The sequence below is a fragment of the Gymnoscopelus braueri genome, assembly GCF_963280865.1.
Source record: "Gymnoscopelus braueri genome assembly, chromosome: 1".
Lineage (NCBI taxonomy): Eukaryota > Metazoa > Chordata > Actinopteri > Myctophiformes > Myctophidae > Gymnoscopelus > Gymnoscopelus braueri.
The window spans coordinates 11,038,445-11,056,645 of record NC_137603.1 but is presented as its reverse complement, the minus strand read 5'-3'; the positions used below and the strand labels follow the sequence as shown (position 1 = coordinate 11,056,645).

The window sequence follows — 18,201 nt, the reverse complement described above, 5'->3', positions numbered from 1 at the left end:
GTTGTGGGACTAAGGTTTTCTCTTTTATTGAATAACATTGGGCAGTTTTATTTCACTGAGACCGCCGGACAGCTGAGAAGTAGACAGTTTTAGAGACGGACCTTAGGACAGCTGATTGGGAGACATTATTCGATGTACAGCGGAAAGTATAATGGGGGATTGAAACTGGCTAGCAGGAGGCTGCAATTCGAAAATGGCCCCTGTCTAAGTCTTAACCTACCCCCCCTACCCCCCCCTCCTTCATTTTCCTCTTTTGTATATATATATATTTTTTTTTTCTCTCTTCATACCAGTAACCTGAAAGCTGATTGTATGACATTCTGTATAGCTATCTGCCTCTTATATTTCATCATGATTTGTGTGCATGGGGTTCTCATCTTAAACAAGCTTAGTGCTTAATGAGAGTTCCAGTTTAGTAGACCTTGTATTGTGAATTTGTACTTCCATGTACTGTTATGTACTGTCATGTACTATTCTCATGTCTTACTAAATAAACTACATCAATCAATCAATCAATCAATCAATCAATCAAGCAAGGGTATGTGTGGTTCCGGAGGCATGTACAATACTTGGAAGGAAGACCACTCACTTAAATGCTACAATCCTACACATTCTTGATAGCACAATCAAGAATGTGTCTAGTTAGTACTCTCTCGCTGATGGAGCTCAAGTTCAAACTTTCTCCCTCTTTTCCCCTCCCTCAGCCTCTGTCTCAATTTCTCTCTCACTCTGTGTCAATCAGCACATTCAGGGTTCAGTACCCAGCATGGGCTGGTTCATTGAATGGGTGAAATAGGCTCTCTCCTGTCCTCAGGCTCGATTTAGATAAATCTTCATTTTACTAGGCACTTTTTATAGGAGGAAATTATGTATGAGATGTATGTAGTAAACAATGATTGATTGAATACTTTATTAACAGTTTGCAAATAGTACAGTCGTTTGATTTTACAATGATTGTTAAAAAGCCCTAGGGGCTTGTTTCCATTGTGGTCCTGGGGTGGCTGGGCCAAGGACACTTGGCTAATTCTGTTTTCAGATTAGATTTTGGCTGGTACCTACAGGTTTTTTTGTGTCTTCACAAATACACCCCCTTCCTGCCTCCGCCTGTTATACATGCAGACACAAATCAATCTGTTTATCTAAGTCACACACAAACACACATGCTATGCACAGTTCACTACACTGGAAATATTCCATCATCATGCAAACATAGATTTTGCGTGGCTGGCAAGTGTGTACCGTCCGTGTACTGCATGACTTGAATCAGCCATATGAAGTTTATCTGTGCCTGGTGTCACTTTAAAAGCTGGCAGGGAAGTTATAAACCATACGCACGCGTACGACACACACACACACACACACACACACACACACACACACACAGAGGACTGGCAGCGGAAACCAAGTGGTGTCTCCGCCTGCCGTGGTTTAGTTTTGAATGCCGATCGCTGTTGTTTGCGGTGCAACGTAACTTCAGACGACTACAAGTCCCGTCGAACCCCGCGTCATCATCATATCGTCAATATGGCGTCTGTCCGTCGGACAAAGGCGAATCAGTCTCACTACGAAATGAAATCAAATTAGGGGGAAAAAAGGGGGACCGCGTTTTGGAAGCAGACGGGCGGTGCATGCTGGCACTGAGGAGCTAGATCTATAGATCTATGTGTGTTTTAAATGTTGTGCTGCAAGGAGGACACAGACAACAACATCCAGGTAAACACTGACTCCGCAGCAGGCTTTACAACTTGTCTTACGGTTGAAGGCTAACACGGCGGCTACTAGCTGGCAGGGTTGCCATGTCCGCTTACTATAAGCGACTTTGGGCTTATTTTTCTGTAAAGTTGCTTGTAAAAATTGGTGGTTGCGGTCTTTTGGGCTGGTTTCTAAAGTGTTGTAGTTGCTTATTTGGGCTTGTTAACTAATGTTGTTTAAACCAGTGGTTCTCAAACATTTTCATATCAAGGAGGACCCCCAAATTAATATGTATTTGTAGACCCAACCTTCTGAAAATATGTTGTGCCAGTCTGCCAGACAGAGACCCCCCCGTACCAGATTTTGTGGATTTGAAAATATTCCAACATTTTCACTTTCCCCCCCAAGATGTTTCTTTGAAAATAGCAGATCTAATAAGCACGTTGTGAGCTTGTAGATCGGCTATTTTGAAATGGCTCATGTGGCTTCTTTTTGGGCTTGTTTTCATAGACCTGGTTGCTTGTTTCTCTCGCAAAACCTGGCAACAACACTGCTAGCTGGTAGCCTGCCCCGCAGGCTTGGCACTTATTGGCAGCAGAATGCCACTTTGTGGTGTGGTTGCTTGTCAGCCGCACTAACTAACACACATGTTAGTGTGTAGAGAACGGCCATCCATTCAGTTCTGCAGGGATCATCATGGCACATAGTAACTCAGATGCATGTCGGCGAGAGCTCCAACAACACAACAATTGGCGTTATTCTGATTTGTGCGCTCTTCTTCTTCTCTCCGACTTGTTAGAACATCTGTTTGCAACATCTGCCCCGGCGCAGAAGTGGCGTAACGCCGAAATTGGTGACCCATGGATTACTGTGACTCCAGAGGTCGCAGTGTTTTGTTGTGAGATAGAGTTGGTCGTTTTATTCCACTGGTTCCCAAACTTTTTAGCTCGAGACGAGTGAGTCTTCCCACTTCCCAGGACCCAAGCTAGTGAAAATAGCAGATCTACAAGCTCACAATACGTCGCTTACTAAACTAAATGTATTTATGGAAATGATTAGATTGTTTTCATTTTATTTATGAAATACTTTAGACGAATGTTGAAATTGTTTTTAATTGATGAAAAGTTGTGATTTTTTTGTTTAAATATTTAAAAAAAAAATCTTTTGACATTAATATATATAAATGTGTATACATTTTTTTAATGTAGGAAACGGAGATATTTACTCGCGGCCCATACAAATTTGTCCCGACCCACTGTTTGGGAAACAGTGTTTTATGTTGTGCAAGTTACATTCAGAAGGTCAAATCATTCTGGAGTGTGAAATGCAGACATATGTTTTCAGCCAGGGTTACAAAACAAATTTTAAAGGGTATTTTCAGTTGCCTTTTGAATTATGTAGAATTGTTGGAAATAATCCCGCTCAACAAAGAAGTAATACCTGGAATATATTAAAGCATGTTTATAATGGGATGTTTAAGGTCAGCATCCTCGCTGCCAGCGTCTTTGCAAAAAGCCACCCATGGAGTCACAGAATCGGACAGGTTAACAAACCTGGTGTAACAGTTGAACACTAAACTTCGGCCGTTTGGTTTCAGATGAATTGGCCAGCATACGTTTTTGCCAAGTTAATGGAGGCTCATGTAGCCTACATACAAATAAACAAACATGTTATTTTGCATTGCAAACTTTTGCCAGTTTATGACTGAATGCCTGGTAGCCCACATCATCCCACATATAAATCTCAGTATCCCTGATAGAGTTTCAACTGTAGCATTTACAATGAGTGAGTGAGTGATTGATTGATTGAATACTCTATTAACAGTTTGCAAAAAAAAGCACAGAAAGTACAGTTCTATTCTATACAAAAGGATGCTAAAAGGATTAAACCCAAGAAAGCACTGGCTTGTTTCCATTGGGGTCCTGTGTATTCAATTCATCCATTTGTGTACATGTCGTGAGTTTTCATATGCCCTCTTTCCTCCTTGTGTTTTCCTTCTCTGCTTCGTTTTCGCTGAGCAACAAGGCTAAAGGAATTGACCGATGCCAGTCAGCAGTATTTGACTTGCAGTCTGTTCCACCACAATGCCAAGGCTGGCTCTGCAGCAGAGAATGGGGCAGCATACACACTTTATTTTCCATGTAGTATGTAGTCTAATTAGCTCTAATGCAGGGGTGTCTAATGACAGTAGAGTGACAATTTAAGGACTTTTAAGACCTTTTAAAAAAGATCATTACATTCATTTTGAAAATAGCCGATCTACAGGCTCACAACGCATTGCGAGGCGTTGTGAGCTTGTAGATCTTCTATTTTCACAATATTTATCTGTGGAACTAAATGCCTCAACTCCTACAATTCCAAGTGCTTGTCAAGGTGGGGAGGTCCCCATTTCAAATATGATTATTTTGGGCTGTCCCCTGTTCAAATATGATTATTTTGGGGGGTCCCCTGTTCAAATATGATTATTTTGGGCTGTCCCCTGTTCAAATATGATTATTTTGGGGGTCCCCTGTTCAAATATGATTATTTTGGGCTGTCCCCTGTTCAAATATGATTATTTTGGGCTGTCCCCTGTTCAAATATGATTATTTTGGGGGGTCACGGCCTGAAAAGGTTGAGAACCACTGCTCTGATGCATGCTGTCCATCTTAGAGGAGAAAACATAATTTGTCAGGTTGTCATCTCTTTGGTCTAATAGACATTAATTGAATGTGACTGAAGACTTGTTCAGGTCCATTATTCATGATGTCCATTCTCCAAATTATTACTCGGATTCCCCAAGGAGCATTTATTTCAAGCAAGTTTGAACTTTAAAAGACCCAGCTTGTTTCAGCTCGCTAGCATTGTTTATTTCAACTGGTATGACGTCAACACCCAGTATGCTGAAACAACACACAATATTCCTCTATTAAAGTTGTCCTTAGTCCATAACCTTTTCAGACCATCACAGTCACAGCCCACTTTTAGGTCTCATACTTTTGGGTTGCACATCAACGGTCTAGTATAACTGAAACTGTGGATTGTTTTGTCTGTGTGTCTGTGTGTCTGTCTGTCGATCTGTCTGTCACTCTGAACACAAAAACGTAGAATTGAATAACTTACGTTATATTATAGCAAATGTGTAGCGTCAGCAACATTGATTGAGGTAATGGAATTAATCAACACCTCAACTATTTTACATGTCACTTCTTTATATTTGATCACTTAATAACATTGTGGAACTAAAGCACAAAGCAACTGTTGAATGGTACCAGCGCTACTGTTTGAAGACACTTCAAGATCATTTGAGATGAGTATTGCTGCTGTCGAATCCATGTCAGTGGTGTTCAATCATTGCATTGTGCAAGTCTTCATTTCAACCAAACACTACTCTGGGTGAGTTCACTAATTAACACACCTTCAGCCAGAGAGTGGGTAAATAATTAGTGAAATCAGTTGATGGAGTGTTTGGTTGGAATGTTAACCCTATCCCTCCATGGTGCATGGTCACACACACACACACACACACACACACACACACACACACACACACACACACACACACACACACACACACACACACACACACACACACACACACACACACACACCTGTGCTCTAGGGGGATAGAGTTTCTTTCTGTACACTAGCCTGGTATTAGCGTATTCATTTGTATCACTGGAACTCTCGTCTAGACTAGTCGAGTGTTTTTACTGCCGCAGGCTGTGATCTAAAAAGAGACGAGGGATATGAACACTCTGTTATGTCAGTACTTCTTTGAAGACGAATATGTTCAGCTACTACTGATGATGGGGATTATTACACTGCAACACCTCATACATTATACGATGAAAATCCAATAGTTAACATGGCTACTTTCAGAATTTTCTTCGTGCCAAATAATGTCATACATTATGTCATATACGTTCAAAGTTTATTACTGGCTTTTTAATTTGGTTTTCATGCTAGCTGAAATGAAGCGATATATGTGGAATGTACAGAACTACGTAATGACAGAGGAGCGCTGCGGAATGTGTTTGAAAAATGAATGTCGTGGTGGCGGGTTATAAATGGGCGCTCAGCTCGCAGACAATAGGAGACAGTTAAAGGCTCCCATGGGGTTAATGCATCATGTCTATAATATATCAGAGCTGTGTGTGCATCTGTGCACGCTGTCTCGTTTTGCAGCGAGATAACCAGTTGCTAGAAATCCTCAACAGCAAGGCCATTTTTCCGTCCTAATTTCAATAGAGATTATGGTTAGAGTAAATATTTTTTGGCATTACGTTCTGTAAGGGTCAAGGGCATTGGGACATGAATGTGTGGCTATCCTTAATGTGTGTCTGTCAATGAAGTGCTCTCGCATCGTTTTATTTAGAGTGAAAATGATTTGATTCAGATACCCACCTACAGTAGGCTTTGAGGCATTCTGGTGCAGTGTCAAATCTCAGTCTGGAGGATAGGTGTCATTTCATTACGAGTAAAGCCTGAGCAGAGATTGGAATATAATACATTTCATTGTCAGAATGTCTTGCTGCAGGCAGTCACTGTGTGTGTGTGTGAGTGAGAGCATCCTGTCTTCCTCTGTACGCTGTGTCCCGAGGAGCAGATATGTGTGTGATATGCTATACGGCACGCCAATGACTCATCTCTCCTCCCCTTTTCAGCTTCAAAGGGAGAAAATATGGGGCCTTGGCCACGGAAGATGGAAATTTTCCTTGGCATTTTCCCAAGTCGCTCTACCCCACTATATATATATATATATATATATATATATACACACACACACACACAATAATTCTCTCTCTCTCTCTCTTTCTCTCTCTCTCTCTCTTACCCATACTTACTTGCACATGTTCACACACATTTTCACGTACATACACATACCCCTTTACACACACACCCCTTCTCTCTCTCTCTCTCTCTCGCTCTCTCGCTCTCTCTTATATATATATATATTCATTCCCCATATTACTACATTATTGTAGTGAACTGTACCCTTAAAAGCATCAGATTCCAGTGTCTGTGCATGACTGCATGGGCCTTAATTTTTGACAGGCATGTTAATATGTTTATTGTTCACCTTATTTTACATTTCAAACACTTAAAGGTAGGGTAAGTGATTTACTTTGGTTAAAATAAGTGTTAAATACCGGTAGCTCTATATTCTGGTAGTACTCATTGCTATAGAGTGTTTGTTCAGTAAAAGGAGTCTCCATGTCTCTCCAGCTCTTTATTAAACATAAAATGCATTTTCAGTGCTCTCTCCTGATTGGCTTAAATTGTGTCACCTACCTGAAAATGTACTATATTCTGTTTACTAAAGAGCTGGAGAGACCCCTGTGACCGAACAAACGCTCTGTAGCAATGATACTATCAGAATATAGTACTTTAACCTTTTTAACAAAAAAATAAAAAATACCAAAAAATATCACTTACCCTACCTTAACACTGTACAACTGTAAAAAACAACAACTGTAGTGATGGTACAAGATGCCTACTATTTTGGTGACCCCATGACCTTTCTTGGTTATTATGATTTATTTTGTCTACCTTTTTCAATCACTGCGATCTGTCTCTGTTTTCTATGAGTATCCCTGACTGCAGAGAGAGATTCTGACCATTCATAATACGTTTAATGTCCGATAACATTGTAATCTACTTTGGCTTTTAGTTTCCTTTTTCCAATATTCTGAATAGGTTTCCTTGCATTTCTTTATAATGTGGTTTCCTCAAAAGAAATGTTGGTGTAATTCTGTTCAGGAGAAGAAGTTTATATCATTGCCAACTGACTCGGGGAACTCTTTTTCTGGTGTCGGCGCTTGGTTTAGAGCAGGGGTCTTCAACAGGGGGTCTGGGACCAGTGGTGTGGTCTAGGTATACGATAATCATTCCCTGCACGAGATGCGCGTGGTCGTGGGTATACGCTAGCGTGTTTTCAATGGATGAAATGGTTAGTAGACTGTATACGCTTTTTTTCCCCCAAAAATCTGCACTGTATGCGGCGTATACAGCGTAACACGGTAGAACACACCACTGTCTGGGACCCCTAGGGGGTCCTCAGAGTTACTACAGGGGGGCCGCCAAATCTTTGTGTGATTGGATTTTTTTCCTATTATCCCAATTCTGGTATAGTTCACCCTCAAAATAACCTTTTCTCTATCGATTGGTCACCCCATGGAGACTTGAATTCATGGATATTTTTTCGTTTTTGTCTCATTCCTAAACCAATAATTTGATGACCGGCATTGGTTCCGGTAGGAGACACAAAGAGTCTCCTTTGTGTCTCCTACCGGAACCGCTGCCTCCCGATCTGCTGGTCATCAAATTATTGGCTTAGGAATGCAATAAAAACCAAAAAATATCCATGAATTCAAGTCTCCATGGGGTGACTGATCGATAGAGAAAAAGTCTTTTTTTTGGGTGAACTATCCCTTTAAGCCAAAAATAGCAGATTGCGTTATGAGCTTGTAGATTGGCTATTTTTTGGCAAAGAGGTTTGGTGTTGGTCTATGAAATCTATGAAAATACATGTTATACAGTATGTAATGGGGGTCCCTGCTTCCTCTCTCTTTCAGCTAGGGGGTCCTTGGGCTGAAAACGTTGAGGGCTCAGGGATAGATTTTCTGTGGTTCCCAAAAATGTAGGGATTGTTTGTACATGTTAATTATCAGGAGATGCCTGCTTAATTCTGCCATATTTATTAGGTGGTGTTTTCCTTTGGCTGTTTATCTGTCTATAACAGTACATCCCTCAGTCTCTGTGTAACTCTGCCTGTAGATCCTTTCCACCGGAGGGTGCTGAAAACATGTCTCGACTATGCACACACCTTGTTCACTCTTGATGTGACACAAGTTGCTATTACACTGCTATTTCAATTGGAAACTGTTCTCCTGTTGAAAAGATTACATAACAATCTTCATGGAACGTACTATTATGCACCCTGATGACTTTATAACCACCCCCCCCCCAAATCTCAATTATATACTTATTATTAAGCACCATACAACCGTCAAGGTTATCATGAATTTTTAAAAGTACAGCATTAAAAAGATATAGTCATAGTGAAAGGGCTAAACATGCCTGACCGCTGGTACGGTCATTTAACCTAGATTTTATATACAGGGGACAAAGTTTGCTCCCTACCAAATGTCTCACATTTCCTACTGTGTCTTTGCCTGCATGCTTGTGTGTGCGTGGATTGGCACCCAGTGAGCTATACTATTCTGGCGCATATACAGGCATTATTGTTCTGAATGACTCCCACTGTCTTGTGATATGTATTACAGTTTGTTCAGGACCGTGATGGTGTTAAGTGGCAGCAGGGAATTTCTCATGTAAAGACTCAAGAGTCAAGCCTCGCTAGCTTCACCCATCCTGAGTGGTTTGAACCAACTGGCATTTGATTCATTGATTGATTGATTGAATACTTTATTAGTCACAAATGCAAACAGCACGTGGTACAGTCAGACATTAAGGCTAAAAGGATTACACAAAAATGTCCTGGGGACTTGTTTCCATTGTGGTCCTATGCATTCAATTCATCATCATAGCATAAAAAATGTTGCTGTTATTATCCTGTTCAGGGAAATGTGCAACTTATAACTTGACGGCTGACTCTGGCCACAGTGGCCAGTCACCATGTTGCAGTTTTTCAGCCGCAGTTTGTGGGTGTTGGGCCGAATGTAGTGACGGCAGATCGAATTCTGTGACCGCCCCAGAGCATGGTAAAGCGATAGTGGACGATGGGAAAAGAAGCCTGTCCTTCAACCATTTGAACAAATTATCAAAAACTAACGTGGAATGCCCACATTCCAACGGGTAGATATAGGACTAGGGCTACCCACAGGTATCCCAGTAAAAAATAACTACTATTATTATTTATGCCAGAATTGGGTGGCAGGGTTATATTTTTACATTTTGTAAACGGCAGCAATGCTTTACAGTGAAAGCTACAGTGATTTTTTTTTTTGTGCCTATGGGTGACTAGACTATTAAGGTCATGGAATCAATACAATCAGTAGAGTTCATCCTTCCAAGGATGAAGGTGTACAACAAATTCCATGACAATCCAGCAAGTTTTTGAGATATCTTGTTTGTGAGCTAAATGTTCGATGGACCAACCGCGTAGCCATCCTTAAAGCGCTGCTGCTAGCAAAGCTACGCCAACTAAAGTGTCTCCTCTCCTCTCCCCTCCTCTCCTCTCCTCTCAGCATGTCGGAGCGTTGCGAGGAGCCTCGTTTCACCATAGAGCAGATAGACCTCCTGCAGCGCCTCAGGAAAACTGGGATGTCGCGGCCGGAGATCCTCCACGCACTCGACACCCTGGACCGCCTCGACCGCCAGCATGGCCACAAGCATGGCCGCCGGCCTCTGAGACCGCCCCCTGGTCCCTTGCCTTTCTCCTCTGACCCATCCTCCCGCGTCGGCGCCACCACCTCCACGGCCACACAGACCGCCTTCCGAGCGGATGGCCTCTCTCCGTCGCCTCCTGCCAACGGCTACGACGCCTCGCCTCCCCTCCTCCCGACGACCACGTCCACGCCTGTCACCATTGTGGGAGGGGCGCCAAATGGCCTGGTCGCTGTGACTAATGGCAGGCTGTCGTCGCCACCGCCGTCGCGTTTTCCTGTTGCCATGGACAGCGGCGGTGGTGGCATGGCAGCGCCGGCCTACGCGTTCGACACCAGTGAAGAAGATATGGATGTGGATGACAAGGTGGAAGAACTGATGAGGTAAGAGCAGAAGTAATGAACAGATTTCAAGCACAACGTCCTTTTGGTAGAGGTTTGGGTTGTGTAGCTACCATGTCATGATGTAGTCCAATCGGCAAGATATCTTGCTCCATTGCGCCGTTTTTTTAAAATGTATAATCAAAAACGAGTCTCCTCATTGACTCTTTTAGTACACAAACAAATGCAAACAAACAGATACAGCCACTATATAACATCACAAAACCCAATATGGCAATATCCTTTAACCAGATGAAACGATTGTTGTGATTTAAAAAAAGAAAGACATTGTTTTCATCTTTATTTGAGCAATGTGAGAGAAGGTAAATGAATCAGAAATCATCTCTCTGTTGCTCCATCTTGAACCTTGAGCCCATTCACCCAGCTGGAATACCTTTCATTCTATATATAAGACTTTGCATAATAATCTATGTTTGAATGGTATACTAGGATATTTCAGGATTCAAGAATTCATACCAAAAGGAACATTTCACTTTTCCCCATCTTATCGTCATATCGTGTCATCAATGCTCATTGCTCACTATAAGACGGCAGGGGCGTAATAATAATAATAACTAGAAAGTACTGTTCCTGAAGAAACAGTGTGGGATCGCTAAGAATGTTGCTGGTATTGAGTATTGATAGTATTAGTAGTGTTATAGTAGGGTCATAATACAATGACATCAGTATTATGACGTCACTAGAATGGCTTTACCATTCACTAGAATGAAATGAATAATAATGTAAAAAATTTAAGCACGTCACTTCGCAGGACGTGCTGTGATTGGCTACCGAGATGCATGATGAAATTAATATCTCATAAATAGCACCGCTCACTTCACACTGGGTGTGATTTTTATATCATATTCAGCCATTTTGATAACGTGTATCCAAAATCCGTCACAAACCCGCCAAAAAAGTACCCAAAACCTGCCAAAAACCGCTAAGTTTAGCGCGCGCCCTGCCTACCCTAGTGTTCTGGCTACGCCACTGTAAGACGGTACCATTTGTTTCTGTGTACTCACTCTGTGACTCAAAGGTGGGCTGTGCATAGCTGGAAAATGCATCTGCCAGGGTTTCAAGCTAATGGAAATGACAGCCTTTCTATTCCTGGAGTAGCACGCTAAAATAGTAGCCACGGTTGTTGCATCAATTTAAAAAAATCTAGTTTCAAATCCCCGACCGATGATGGCTGGGTAAATGTTCGAGCTATCCACACAGCCCATCTACATGACACAGCGAGTAAATGGAAATGGTACCGTCCTCTAGTGAGCATCCAGGAGATGAGGTTGGAAAAAGTTGAAGTGTTCCTTTAAGAACGTAGAGAACTCACATCCTTTCCTATGTTTAAGTTTAAATCAAAGCTGACATTTTGAACTGTGGAGAAGACATTCCTTTGTGGTCTGGCAGGGACAAGTTTCCTGCTAGAGTGAGACCACTACAGGGTCTCCTGGTGCTCGGTTGGTGGGTTATTTAAAGATTGTCATTTATTAGGGTTGTAAAAGAGTCCTCATGTAGGAGGAGAAAGCAGGTGTGTGTGTGTGTGTGTGTGTGTGTGTGTGTGTGTGTCGGCGATCAATCATATAGTGTGAAAACCAAAACGATATTATGACAGGCGATTTCAAAAAGAGACTTGTGTAGTGTGATGACTCATTTCGGCCGCTTTATACGCAAACTTATTCTTTCAGTCATGACCCACTCTTCATGACCATAGGTGAGAGTAGGAACGAAGATTGCTCGGTAGACCTAGTGATGGAGCTGTTTTTCCTTATCACCCACATAAAGTACCAGACACTTTCATAAAGGCGACAAGAAAATTCAGCCGGAGACAGGCAGCCATTGGGTATAATGATTATATTATATTTCTAGTCAGACAGAGAGACGTGGGAAGGTTACAGTATCACATGTTCACGCTTCATCGGTCGTCGTCTCTCACCACATAGAACGAAAAGAGTGACGATTACGTCGTCGTCAGATGAGGATGATGATGATGATGGTGTGACAGTTTATCTTTGGACAAACAGCGTCCAAATGTCTCAAACAACACGTTGACCTCGGCTCTGACCGGTCACTGCTGGTCAGTGGTCACTCCGTGGCACTGAAAAGAATGGTTAGAGAAGAACACCAAGATATATTGTTCTGAAAACAGTCCGAGATTAACCTCCTAGTGTTATGGTGAACATACCTGGCCTTCAAAATTGTAAATGCAAATTTGCCCGATATGCCCCCTATTCCCGCATATCTGAGTAAATACCTCCAAAAGGTTAGCGACACCCACAGTCACAATACCAGAGGGAGCGTTAACAACAATTTGGTACCACCCACCCATAAAACAAACATGGGCAAATTCTCCTTCTACAGCACTGCCACCCAGGATTGGAATAGTCTAACTCCATCCCTCAAAACATGCAGTTCGCTGGGCTCATTTAAAAGAGCCTTAAAAAAGCACCTTTCAGGTGGCCAAAGGAGGAGGTAGTACCATTTTCCCGTTAGACAGCAGACCCCCCCCCCCCTGTTCTTGTACATATCATTTTCCCCCTCTTTTTTTTTGTTGTTGTTGTACATAGTGATATCTTTTTTGCTGTTTTTTTTTTTTTGGTAATGATATTCGAACTGTGGTGCCACTATATATGTCTATGAATTGAATACCAAGGCCCTCATTGGAAACAAGTCCGCAAGGACTTTTATGAACGGACCTGTTAGACAAAGTATTTTAAATGTAACTGTGCTGTTTTACATTTTTTGACTAATAAAATATTCAATCAATCAATCAATACCAGGCTGGACCCATCAGAGCAAAACAAAGTTAGTGGGACTCTAAGGAGAGAGTGTTATCTCAAAAAGAGCCAGCTCAGTGGCCTTGCACAGAGAGAAGTAGAATAGGAGAAATAGAAGCATATTATATCAGAGCAGCAGGTTTATGACACTAGACAAATTATAATCAACAAGATTAACTTGCCTTCTGGCTCAGCTCTCTTTTCGCCACAACAGTGCGGTACAGCGACTGCAATACCGCTCCTGCTGCTCCGATTTTACGCCTGATCTCCTGCTCCGTCCTCCCCTCACTCGTGAACAAGACCCTTGTTTCTTACTTAAAACTCCTTCACTTGGGGCAAAGTCTCACTCCCTACTTGGAGCACATGTGTATATTGCATAAAATACCGTATAGTTTCTAGCCATCTCTGCTTACCTTTATATCTTAATATTTTGAGTCGGTAGTTGTAAATAATTGAGTTGTTTGTTTCTATACTGTGGTTTTTGTTATTCTGGGTAATTACACCTAGCACACCAAGATAAATTCATCATAATATGTGCAAACATACCTGGCAATAAAATGTATTCTGATTCTGATTTGGCACATACTGTACATCTTAAATTCCCCTTACTAAACCACATTCTGCTAGGCTGGACCACAATTGATTAGACCAGACTACAACAGGCTGATGGGCAATTTCATTTTCCACTCCACGCCCCTTCTCCTAGGCCAGTGGTTTTCAACCAGTGGTCCGGGGACCACCAGTGGTCCTTGGGGGAGTACCAGGGGGGTCCCCAGCTAAATGAGTTAACATAGCGTCAGAATCATTTTAACCACTTAGTTTTGGCTATTAAAAAATAGCAGATATACAAGCTCATAGCGCGGCACCGAGTGCCGCGCTATGAGCTTGTAGATCTGCTATTTTTGAAAAATCTTGAAAATGTGTGCAAATCTTTGAATATATTTACAATACATTACATACATTTTTTAACTCAAATCTTTGCTTCTGGACATTTTTTAACTCAAATCTTTGCTTCTGGGGGTCCCTGGCACAAAACATTTTCAGATGGTGGTCCGCGGCCAAATGTATATATCAATTTAGGGGTCCTTGGCATGAAAAAGGTTGAAAACCACTGTCCTAGGCGGAAACTCAACTAGACTTTGAATGGCACAAAATTGACTAGAGCCTGACCGGTGCTAGATTTTTGGGTCTGATCACCATGAGACCTTGCCCACCGATGTTTTAAAAAATATATATATATATTATTTATTTTGACCTTTTCTGCCTTTATTGATAGTATACAGTAGACTGACTGTAGTGACGCGCAGCAAAGGTCGACGCGATCGGAATTTGAACCCGCGGCACGCTGTCAGGCATTGGCAACGATGACCGATATTTTGTCCATGAAAATTCTAATGTAATCAATTTGAGAAACTTAGATTTGATTTAAAGTTTCTCAAAAGTAGCAATTTCAGAAATCTGATGATCTGCAAGCTCAAGATTCAAAATAGGGACACAATGTTGAAAGCTGTTAAAAATCGAGACATATCGGCTGCATAATTGCAGATACTGATGTCACTAAAAAAGTTAAAAAGATATCGGTCAGACCAATATGTCGATCTGGCTCTAAGATTGACCTAAGTAAGACTGAATATAGAGAACTCCCATACAGGGCATGGACATGGGCTACACTGTGACAATAGAGCACCGAAGTCTAACGTCACTGCCACTAGAGGGCACTGTTCCACGGGTTTGTGGCTTTATTTTTTGTGTTGAAATCCCCATTTGGGAATCTTAGATCACGTCATATAAGAACTGTGTTCCAAACATAAACACACCACCCTGGCGTTTTTGTCAGGGGGGTGGCTCTGCATCGTTTATAATATTCATTCATATTTGATACAGCCTGTTTCTGGCGAAAATTGAATTAATTCTGCCTTAAAAGTCTTAAGAACTACTACTTCCGGGTCTGAAATCACTGTCCCTACAGCAGCCGCGTTCATGGGGAATGTAGTCTTTGGGTTGTTTGACTCGTTTCTAGTGTTTATATTGTGTTACTCTTTGGGTAAATGTGTACATTTACACCTTCTGTCGATGCTTCATATCCATATGAGTAAAAACGCCAGGGTGTTGTGTTTATTTTTGGAACACGGTTCTTATATGAAGCGATCTAAGATTCCCCAATGAGGATATCAATACAAAAAGTAAAGCCATGAACCTGCGGAAAGCGCCCTCTACTGGCAGTGACGTCAGGACTTCGGTGCTCTATTGACAGGACTGGTATAGACAATTGCAAAGCTTTGTGGTCATTGTGGTCTAGCCATATACTAGGTTTTTGCCGCTGGAAATATTGAGAGGCCTAAAACCCCACACTTTGTGAAAAGTGAGATGAGCAGCAGAGGAGGGAACGGCACATGAAATATGCCTTCATTTCTACACACATTGAACCTCAGCACCATATCAATATATATGTAAATGAGTCTGCTCAAAGAAACTGTGTGTGTGTGTGTGTGTGTGTGTGTGTGTGTGTGTGTGTGTGTGTGTGTGTGTGTGTGTGTGTGTGTGTGTGTGTGTGTGTGTGTGTGTGTGTGTGTGTGTGTGTGTGTGTGTGTGTGTGTGTGTGTGTGTGTGTGTGTGTGTGTGTGTGTGTGTGTGTGTGTGTGTGTGTGTGTGTGTGATATACATGGGTGTATGTGGCAGCTTTTATATTTTCTCATATAAGACTTTGTGCAAAGCCATATTTTCTCTCTCTCCCTTCCTCTCTCTCTCTCTTTTTGTTGCCCCATCCCTCCTCTTGTCCTCTAGAAGGGACAGCTCCATGATCAAGGAGGAGATCAAGGCATTTCTGGGGAACAGGAGAATCTCGCAGGCTGTGGTCGCTCAGGTAACAGGCAAGTATCTGGGCCCTTCCCTTAAACTTTGACCCCTAACATACACAGTACATATGATTTACATTCTACAAACTCTGCTATCTCTCTCTTCTCTCCAGGCATCAGTCAGAGTAGGATCTCTCACTGGTTGCTCCAGCAGGGTTCAGACCTCAGTGAACAGAAGAAGAGGGCCTTCTTTCGCTGGTACCAACTGGAGAAGAGCAACCCAGGTAATACCTCCTGTTTCCCTCCAACAAGTCGACATCCATCCCAGTGACAGGCTCCATTTATAGTAGCTTTGTGTGTACTCCTGCACATTCTGTACACACAAATAAACTCATCAAAGGGACTGATTACTTCACACTGGTTGGGATTTTCTTTTTTTTGCAGTGTAAAGGGAAAATCATTCACTAAAATCATCTCTATTGCTATGTTGCTTCCCCTTCAACCAGTTTTATTTACAGATTTCAAGATTGAATTGAGTTAATAAAGACATATACAATATTGCTAAACATACATTATGAAATTGTGTCATTAATGAAGTTCAGGGAAAATAGGATAACTTGCAGACACATAAAATATCATTGTTTGGTCCATATTGATGTGACTCTCCCAGTACTGCATCCCTGTCCCTCATAACCAGTCTCTCCAAACATCATATCCTATTCCTGCTTTTTTTTCCCCACATGAAACGGGAATGAGTCCTTGATCAAATCAACAGCAGAAATCAGACATTAAGAATGAAAGGATGCTGTATTTGATTACATCCTCAAACATTCCTCCATCGGCTGCTCCATAAAAGTTTAATGAGGTGTGTGTGTGTGTGTGTGTGTGTGTGTGTGTGTGTGTGTGTGTGTGTGTGTGTGTGTGTGTGTGTGTGTGTGTGTGTGTGTGTGTGTGTGTGTGCATAAGAATGTGAGTGGATGTATGCATGCATACATATGTTTTACTGTATGTTGTACCAGCCTCTAATAGATATCATGCTCCTTTTCAAAGGGATTAATATGTCCAGATGGCCCAGCCAGTTAGACAGCATATTTCGCACACAACTCATCACGTGGACACTCTCTACATCCATTATTTCAGGTCTCTGCACAGAACTAATAAAACAAGAGAATGTATTCAAATACTATGCACAAAACAGTCAAGACAAAACAGGGGAATTCAAAGACAACAGCTGTAAAATACTCTAGAACACCGGTTCTGAATGTCGGGTTCGGGGTCCACTGTGGGTCCAGATGGACCCTTTATGATTCTGTAACTCTGAGAGTGCACAAATGGACCCTTACAGGTACATTTGGTTCCATTTGTACACTCTCAATATAGTTAAATTAACATAGATTATTTTACAGTGTATAATGGGGTCACAGAGAGATCAAATCCTTACTAAACTGGGGGTCCTTGAAATTAAAAGGGTCGAGAACTGCTGTAGAAATACACATAGCATTGTAACTTAGATGTCTGCGGAACCAATGTAATTTTGTTGTGTGTCTGTGACACATTCACTGTTGCATAACCATAGTAGTTGGGGTAACTTTTTGACATGGTATAGGTTTACTTCATGTCATGGTATATAGGTTAACCGATTTGGTTTGGCTGAACTTGTTTTAGGTGAACCTCATGAGATGTTTTAGGACCAAAAGCCATATAAATAAACATTTTATGATGGAGCCTGTAAAACAGTGGTGAGACAAAATGACATGCTACGGTTGTTTTTGGTCCATATACAGTTAGGTATGTGCCAGTCTCTCAGGGTTAGAGGTCTGACTCCAGTCTGGCTGGTATCTGTTTCTATACTTTATTATGTATCTGTACTGCATCACTGGTTTTCTCTCCTGAACACGGAAACGGAAACCGCTGAAACCTGACTTTGTCTCGTGTAGTTCAGTGGTTCTCAAACTTTCTCATGTCGAGACCACAGACCCCCATCTGAAAAATATTTTGTGCCAAGGACACCCTTAAAGATTAGTGTTGAATGAATTGAATTAAAAGCACACAATAAGATACTATGGACGAAACCGTAAAGACAAAAAAGACGAATTCGAGGTCAGCTGTAAAATACATGAACATGAACATAAGACTCACATCAGAACAGCATTCCAGGCCATACGTTAAGACAGTAGACTACAACATTACAGAACAGCGTCCAGCCAGTAGACTACAGTAGTATAC

The 18,201-nt window shown here is 41.7% G+C and overlaps 1 protein-coding gene across 6 annotated transcripts in view; it reads left to right on the top strand.

The window, feature by feature from the left end:
* The first annotated feature begins 1,523 nt into the window (after window positions 1-1,523).
* Window positions 1,524-18,201, top strand: part of LOC308084305 (homeobox-containing protein 1-like) — a 29,490-nt gene continuing 12,812 nt past the window's right edge. For 3 of the 6 annotated variants that reach the window (XM_080426887.1, XM_080426886.1, XM_080426885.1), the window contains exons 1-5: window positions 1,524-1,713; window positions 9,885-10,406; window positions 15,965-16,050; window positions 16,149-16,259; window positions 17,026-17,115. In XM_080426887.1, the coding sequence (XP_080283013.1) occupies window positions 9,886-10,406; window positions 15,965-16,050; window positions 16,149-16,259; window positions 17,026-17,115 (808 nt within the window). In that variant the 5' untranslated portion in view covers window positions 1,524-1,713; window position 9,885. The remainder of the gene's footprint in view (window positions 1,714-9,884; window positions 10,407-15,964; window positions 16,051-16,148; window positions 16,260-17,025; window positions 17,116-18,201) is intronic. The other 3 variants (XM_080426890.1, XM_080426889.1, XM_080426888.1) reach the window with 1 other exon arrangement.